This window comes from Austrofundulus limnaeus, unplaced genomic scaffold, assembly GCF_001266775.1.
Source record: "Austrofundulus limnaeus strain Quisiro unplaced genomic scaffold, Austrofundulus_limnaeus-1.0 Scaffold23, whole genome shotgun sequence".
Classification (NCBI taxonomy): Eukaryota; Metazoa; Chordata; class Actinopteri; order Cyprinodontiformes; family Rivulidae; genus Austrofundulus; species Austrofundulus limnaeus.
In genome coordinates, this window is record NW_013952425.1 from 2,525,347 (window position 1) to 2,533,961 (window position 8,615).

An 8,615-nucleotide genomic window follows, 5' to 3' on the forward strand; every position below is an offset into this window, starting at 1 on the left:
GTGTTTTATGTGCTGCAGAACAGGAACCTGCTGTAAAACAGCAATTATGCTGAGTCAGGCTTGATTTTTAATAATCTTTTCCTGTTAAATAAATAAATCAAATCAAATCAAATCAAAAAATGAAAACTATTTACATACTGTTTTACCATTTTGTGTTTACTGCTTTGTTTTAAAATTGAGGCCTCGTAGGTCATTTTGACGCAGGAGGGTTAACTTACTAGTGCTCATGAAGGTTGCGCATGAACCGCAACAATCCCAAGATGTTCTCATTGTAGGGTTTTCTTCCATCCATCTTCTGAACCAGCTGTGGTGAAAACTGCAACAACAAGTATCATGACATGTTATTCATTAAATCAAGTTTAACATTAACACAGCTTTTTTTTTGTGTCTTTACTGATTTAACAAGACTTAAGAAAACCTAAACCTTAGACATACTGGGTTCAAATAGCRTGGGTTTGATATGGTGGTAAATAATGAAGTTCAAGAAAGATGCTTAGCTCCCCACTTCAAATGTTCTTTTAAACAAATGAAAAAACAGAATTGCAGTGCACGCATTGTACCGGGGAATATAGGCACAAGGAAATGTCATTCCTATTTTTCATTGGTGCCAAAGTTCTGGCTTAATTATCCCTGGGACAGWATAGGTACTGCAGGTACAAGAAGAGAACGTAAGTACAGAGAAAGATTAGGATGGCCGCCTTGAGGCAAGTTGGAGATAACCTGGCTACACCTTGATATCTGGTTTGAGGGACAAATTCAAAACTCAAGCAATAAGAATGTGCACCTCTGCTAAACTCATCAAGGAAGTTAACAAAATGCAAGTCTAGAAAAGTAGCAGGTAATATACATTCAATGAAAAAATACTAGTTTATAGTTGATTTGAGGATTACTGGACTATATTTTCACTTGTATTCTAACTGTAAATTATCAAAAAGATCTACCCAGATTAAATACAAACATCTTTGTGATTTAAAAACCTCTTGCTTTAGGATTTATTCATTTATTTATTCACAAAATATGATTTTTTTTTTCTGTTACAGTCACCTTCTGTTTCCATTTTCTGAAGGAGTCATCTCTTGAGATATTTTCCATTGAYTGAACCAGTTTTTCATCAGCCTCTTGATATTTTGCCACCTCCTTTCGGTTACCAATGTTTTTCAAATATCCAACTTTCCTGGTAAAAAAGGAAATATTTTGTTRGTAAATCATGCAAATGTAATGTGTGATTCATCTAAACAGCAATTAGCAGTTTTGAACAGTTTACAGAAAGTCAAAGTAAAGCAAAGCTAGAATTTACTCTTCATGTCACAAGATACACCCAGGATCCAATGGAGTCAAACAAGACAAACAACCATTCACTCACACCAATTTAGAGTTACAGCTGAATGTACCATGCATGATTTTTGCTTGTGAGACAGAACTCCACCAATTAAAAACCCCTGGCTGCAAGATCATGCTGGAACCTTCTCTCTGAAACGCTACAGCTCTAAACGCTGCCCCACCTTGTTGCCAACATTAAAAATGAGAATGAGTAAATATGTTTGTGCTTATTGTCTTACTGTGTATCGGTCCAAAAGAAGGGGTGACTCAAGCATTCTTCCACTTTTGGTCTTTTTGCTGGTTCTTTATTGATCATCTGTTCAATTAGGTCCTTGGCCACCACATCATCAACTCGTTCCAATCTGTAGATCCCTTCACAAATGTTGGACTCGCATTGAAATGACTTGTTGATAACAAATGGATCCTTTCCTTCAGGGTAGAATGGATGATATCCTCCAGAAAGGATATAATAAATCAGCATCCCTGCCACCTTAACCAAACRCAAAACATTTGGTCAGTTTAGTATCATTCTCACCAAGTCCGAAAACACTTAGCGCAGCAGAAAACCTCACCTGTACATCAGTTGTTGATTTGTACGGCACATCAGCTTCTTCCTCTAACGCCTCTGTGGCTTTCCAGCACTTTGTTCCTGCACTGCCTGTTCGCCAAGTGGTTTGATCTTTGTGTAGGCGTCTACTTATGCCAAAATCAGCCAATCTTGCTTTCTTCCTAATATCTGCAGAACAAACCCAGAAGGAAAAAAAATCTATGACACTGTTGCATGTTTTGTTATATAGTATATTGATATAAAGATTATGCTTTCCACTCAATCAAAACAATCCATTTATTCTAAATCAGCAAGATTCTTCAGTCAAGACCATCATATTTTATGAAACTGTGATTGTCTTACCTATCAAAATGTTCTGCGGTTTTAGGTCTCTGTGGAGAATTTGAGGATTTTGACAGTGAAGCACCTTTAAACCGTCAAGGAACTCATAGATCAACTTCTTTCTTGCCACCATATCATCACCACCATCCTTGATGATTTCTTCCAAGGTGTACTCACAAAGCTGGAGAGCAAGATATCCAAAGTGTTCATCCTCAGTAGCRTCAATATACCGCACAATATAAGGATGATCAAGTTCTGGCAGTCGAAGTATTCCTTCTTCATTCTTGAGTGTGTTGTAGTTGCTTTTATACATTTTTTTCAGGGCGACTTCTGTGCCGTCGTCTCTCAGACCCAAGAAAACCTCTGTACCATCACTGCCTTTGGCTATGCAAAATTCTTYGTCATTGACATAAATAATGTTATGAATTCTTGTCACTTCACTTTCATCTGTGGCAACAAGCTTTTTAAGCTGTTCTTCCCACCTCTTGCTAACTGGTGGCCATTTCCTTGCTGATGATGGTTTGGAAGCACTTTCATCAAATGGAGTTGATTCTTCAACAGAAACTGCTGCTGGATCAGTTGCACTCATGTCTGATTCATCACTTGGATCTTCTTGTTTCTCTGCTCTTTTTGTCTTCTTCCTCTTCTTTCTCTTTTTTTTACATGAGGTTGGCGAGCTTAAATCATTTTTCAGCTGCTTGAGTCCTTCCTTCAGCTTGTCATTCATTTTCATGTCTGCATATATCAGTATGTCGTCGGGCACTGAAGTTATTCCTACTGATGGTAAAATATTAGCTGACAGCAAGTTTGCAAAGATGCCGTATGTGAAAACTCTGACAACAGAGGAGTACTGCTCATTCACAAAAGGAGCAATTTTTTGGCACAGTGTTTTATTAAAGTTTGGATCCCAGTGTTTGATGCGTTTTGTTTTTTGTGTTATCCCGTATAGAGTTTGCAGAACAGCTTCCCAGGTTGGATGTCTTTGTTGTTTTTGTAGGATCGCTTCCCAAGGATCATGACTCTGCTTTATGTGAAGCTGCTTCAGAAGATGGGGAATTATAGCCTTTGCTTGCTCATTTGATATTTCTTTCATGGTGTTGAAAACAGCATGTAAAGTTTCAATGACAYGCCTCACACTTTTCCGTGGTATTTTTGCAAAGCGACTGACTGCACTTGTTATGTAGGTATTTACATTTTGTGTTTCTTTAAGCCACTGAATACACCTTCGTCTGTATTCTTCTGCACCATCTCCAACTACAGTGAACAATTGTTCAATCATGGCCAAATGACTGTAAGGGTCTTCGCATAACATTTTGCTGCGAAATTTTCTGAAAACTGACTCAGGTGCCTCCTCTKCTACAGCAATATACATTTCCAAAAAACAACTGATTTTGGTACAAAATTCATCTCCGTYAGAGGACAATGTTTTTACAATTTGGACTATCTTTTCATTGAGTGGCAAAGAGTCATAACATTCTGTTGGTGACAATGTAACCTTTGCATTAGCAGAGATGAGCAGTCTCACAACATCCTCTCTGTCTTTGAGGGCAGCAATTTGGAGCGGAGTACGTTTCTGATCATCTCCTAGATTCAATCCATTTGGATCTGCCTTTGCTTCCAGCAGTTTCTCTACAAAAATAAGAGGTGCTTCTGACAGTGAGACATAATGTAAAGGTGTCCAGTATCTTTCAGAAGCAAGGTTTGGGTTTGCATCTCTTTGCAAAAGGTAAGTACAAATATCAATGTTGTGATTTACAACAGCAGCAATCAGTGGTGATATAAGATCATCCCGTTTACTGTCCAGATATAAACCATTAATATTGTTGCTCTTCAGTAACCTCTTGAGYGTCTTCAGGTTGTTGTCTTGTATACATTGTAACACAGGATGTGTTTCTGTCATGTAGAGAGAATGAGCTTCTGTGATAATTTCCATGSTTTAGCTCCAAAATACCTGTGAGAAAACAATGAGAAGGCAAAATTTCACAGAATCAATGCAATTCTAAATTTTCAACAAATTGTCAAACTACATTAATTACAGTTAGAATACATCACAATGGGCCTCATGCAAGAACATGTTCKTATTCTTATCCTAAATTTCTCTTAYTTTTGTTCGTACAAAGGGTTCGTACGAACATGTCACGTCAGATTCAACAAACTCTTCTATCTTCAAGAAAAGTGTGTAAATGAGCTGCGTAAATTACACCTGTTCTATCCAGCTGCTTGTGCATGCGAGAGGAGATTAGCATAATTACCACCCAAAAAAACACCATATAAGGCTATGTTTCCTGCCTCAGATACAAGGAAGTGTCCATTCATGAAAATGACAGCGAAAACTAAAAAGAAGAACTTTACGAGTTCAGAGATTGAAGTCCGTCTGTCAGAGATCCAGAAAAGAAAATCTGTCATTTTTAGCAGGTCAGCTGTGGAATAAAAAGAGCTGCTAAAAGTATAAACAACTGTGTTAAATCATTTTCATTTATTCAGAAGACACAGCGCTGCGCCGCGCGGTCTCAAGTGGTCTCAGTTGCGGTTCTGAAATGGACCACTCGTGARTTTTGTTYGTATCTGAAAAAAATCTTAGAATACGAAAACATTGGTGAATGCCACAAATTCTCCTAAATCACTCGTACGCACAACTTAAGAACAAATCTGTGCGTACGAACGGTTCTTGCACGAGGCCCATTATTTTTATTTACAAGAGTATTTACAAAAAGAACAGGAGCCAATTGCACAAATAAGGGATTAAGCCAGGATTTTGGTGTAAACCTGAATTAATTAAGCCTTGAATCTGTTGCATGGGAGGTGAAGCACTTATGTTTCTGTGTTAACAAGTGCTCCGAAGCTAACCTGGTCCCGACCAGGTTTAAAGTGGAGCTGATTTAATCTGTWATTGTTTCTGAGCAGTAGACAGTCATTTTACTGCAGAAAAAAGTTCCTCTAACCAAGTTTTACAGTATCAGCTAAAAAGTATTTTGGATCTTGTTTTTAGACCGATATACTAAGCAAGACCAGAATATGTTTGATTATTAATCTTGTTAAAATGAAAAGTTTTCTTTGTTTCAACAAGTCTTACCAAGTGCAACTGTCAAACTGCAGATTATTAAACATTATATCAGTCATTATTACTTTGAAAATAATAAGCTGTGTGTTTATAACTTGTTTATAAAAGTCTAATTTTTGCAGTGTCTGATCAGAGATCAGTATTTCATACTATTATTAAATTTATTGTTTTTTCTTTGCATTAAAATATTACAGAGTAAATATTTTATTTAATTAATTTAGATTATCCATGAAAGAGACGAATTAAAAAAAGACAACCTCAGCTCCACCTTTAAACTAGTCTTTAAAATAATATGCCATGTCCCGGTCGGTGTTTCTCTTCATCTCTTCATATGAATCATAATTAACCCTTACACTGCTGGGAAGAAGTGAGACTCAGCATGTCTTACTGCGCATGCGTGATCATGAACTCTTTGATCCACCTGATGAAGAATCTGGCAGCATTAGTTAGGATTGCAAAGTTTAATCCAAGTGAGGCCTAGACTTCTGGAACAATGTTTATTAAAACAATAAGACGAACATAAAGTACCATGTTTGCTGAAAACCAGACTCAACATTCCCCCTAATTTTATATGTATTTTTTCTAAAATTTAGTTAACATTCTATCTTTTTTTTAATAAAGTGAAGTAAAGTGTGTTAGAAAGAAAAATGTGTAGCTCAAATTACTTTAAAGGCTAGTTGTGTTCTATCTTTTAATAATATTCAATAAACTGCTTTTATGTAATTTTACTGGTTCCAACAGTTTAGTAAAACACATTTCAAACTGCTGAGAAATGGCAAATTGCTTTTGGGTAGATATATTGCAGTCAGCAAATGTTGGCAGGTATTGTAGGTGCTATATGCTAAACAAATTCAACAGATTATAAATAAAATAACAAAAAATACAGACGCTGACACAAAGAAAGGGAGTTACCGGAAATGATGTTCATTGCCACAGCCTGTGTTCCAAGTTGAACTGAAGATGTTCATTTTAATTTTTAAAAGAGTAATACAACAGACATAGTTGAAAATAATTCTGATATAAAACAGATCAATATAAAATGTACATAATACCTGGTCTACACTAGTGTAATAGTAGAATACTTTAAGAACAATATATGTTGCATTACATGTTTATTACAGCGTGGACTGTATAAAACAGGCTCAMTGGAACTATCTGAATAAATCTCAACCGAGGCGCCAAAGTGACTAGGCCCGGCCCTGTATATCATACTGTCTTTCTGGACAGGAAGGAGACATTTTGAAGTCTTATAGAGTGACAATAGGAAGATTATTTAAAGTACATGTCAGTTATTTTAAATAATACTTTGTTCCACAATAATTTTTTTATAGAAGATCAAAAAGTGAACTTACAAGATGAACATCCGCTGCCTCGTGGTTTTGATTGCCTGAGTCGGTGTAGTTTTGATTGCCTGAACAGGAAAGATGTGGCTGAAACTGTTTGAACTCACGTCAAAAAGTGTGAGCTTCAAACTTTACCTCAGTTTTTAGATTGTGTTGCTAAACCWAGGTAAATCAGAGTTAAGATGAAGAATTTACACAAAGTCTTTTTCTGAAAGTTGTTCGCTTAGCAGGTCGAAGCAGGAAACACCAGAAAAGATGGCCAACACTGAGCTAAATACCCGCCAACAGAAGTAGGATGCAACACACTTCCTCTTTTCTCCTAACCCCCCCTCCCTAACTGAGCTGCATTCGGAAGTTGATGTGGTGAAGTGACAGTAAAGCTTGTGAGTCAGAGTGAAGATGGCAGGAGGTTACACAGTTGGTGACAACTTTTGGCCAAAAGTATAAAGAACAGTTTAAAAACAAACTGAAATGAACTGCTTCAATTCTGAGCTACCATCTGATAGAAAGCCACACATCACATCACATGTGAGATTGTGCTGAACAAAATGACACCAAACAAGACAAGTTAAAGTGAAACTTGAATGTGAAATCAAAAGTTGTTCTAAAACAACTCCACCCAAAACCCAAGACAAGTACACGTCATGTGTAGTTTGCGGAAGGGCTGTGGTGCAGTGGTGTGGCATCTGACTTGGGGCCAGGAAATCTCAGGTTCAACTCCCCACCATGCACCAAAGCTGCCCACTGCTCCACTTGGCTGTTTCTCATGCATGATGGGTCAATTACAGAGCACTAATCTCATCATTGTATGGGATGCATCAATGACAAATAAAAAACATTTACATAATTGTCAAATATAGTGCTGTCTACAGTAACACCTCTGGATGTCTGTCACAACTTTCTTTGGCTTTTTTTCACWTCACTCACCAATGTAAGCACATTTATTGTCACAGTAAACATAAGAAACACCAATTGCGCCATTATGCTTCCACATGGGTGGTCCCACTTCACTTCAAGCTTGTGTTCTTTTAGAGATCTGGGAGCTTGAGGGTTCTACRYAGTATCTCAACTGTTCCTAGGACTGTGCTCGACCTCTGAGGTTGCTCCTGGGATCTGTTAGAGCCACGTTTCCCATTTGGGGATCACAGCACCACTTCTTCAATGACCATTGATGCCTTGACTCAASAATTGTTCTGTTTCCTCTTTCAGCCCTTGGTATTTCCTCCGGCTTCTGGTGCTTCTTCTTCCTGATGTTACAATCCCTTAGGATTGTTAYATTTATCACCACTGCCTTCCTCTGTAGAGAGTCAACCATCACAATGTCTGSTTGGTTAGTCATCACCTGTTWGTCAGTCCGGATCTGGAAGTCCTACAGTATCTTAGTTCTGCTGTTCTCCACCACCCTTCATGGGTTCTCCTGCTGACTTTGGGACCTCTAGTTCATGCTCAGCACAGATGTTCCTGTACTTTTCCAGACCCCTGATAATGGTGCTCCGTGTATAAGATAAGATAAGATAAGATAAGATAAGATAAGATGAGATAAGATGAGATAATCTTTTATTAGTCCCACAGGTGGGAAGTTTAAGTTGTCATGGCAGGAAGTAGACAGCACAGAAATCAGAGCGTTCTTGAAACATTTTAATACTTCACCATGTTATCACTTTATACAGCTGTGGTAGAGTGGTTAGGGGAGTCGTCCTGGAACTGGAAGGTCGCTGGTTCGATCTAGGGCTGCAACTAACGATTATTTTAATAATCGATTAATCGGTTGATTATTTTTTCGATTAATCGATTAATCGTCCAAATCATTAAAACGCTTAATTACATGAATATGAGTAGATATAAATTAAGTTAACTCATTAAGGATGCAAGTTATTGATTAATGAATTAATCTGAAGTTAATTCATCTTATAGATTGATTAACAATTAATAAGCAGCCATTTTTTTTTAAAAACCGGAGTTTTCTCTTGAATCAAGAGGGTCTTCCCATAAAATGAAGGAT

General features: G+C 37.4%; 1 protein-coding gene across 1 annotated transcript; it reads right to left on the reverse strand.

Moving 5' to 3' along the window:
• Window positions 1–218: 218 nt before the first annotated feature.
• LOC106514860 (serine/threonine-protein kinase/endoribonuclease IRE1) lies at window positions 219–2,961 on the reverse strand (the record flags this gene model as incomplete). The annotated part of the gene is given in 5 exon segments (XM_014004381.1): window positions 219–316; window positions 1,045–1,174; window positions 1,560–1,810; window positions 1,893–2,056; window positions 2,231–2,961. Coding segments are annotated over 5 exon segments (1,355 nt in total), but the record flags the coding sequence as incomplete, so codon positions are not given.
• Window positions 2,962–8,615: the final 5,654 nt, after the last annotated feature.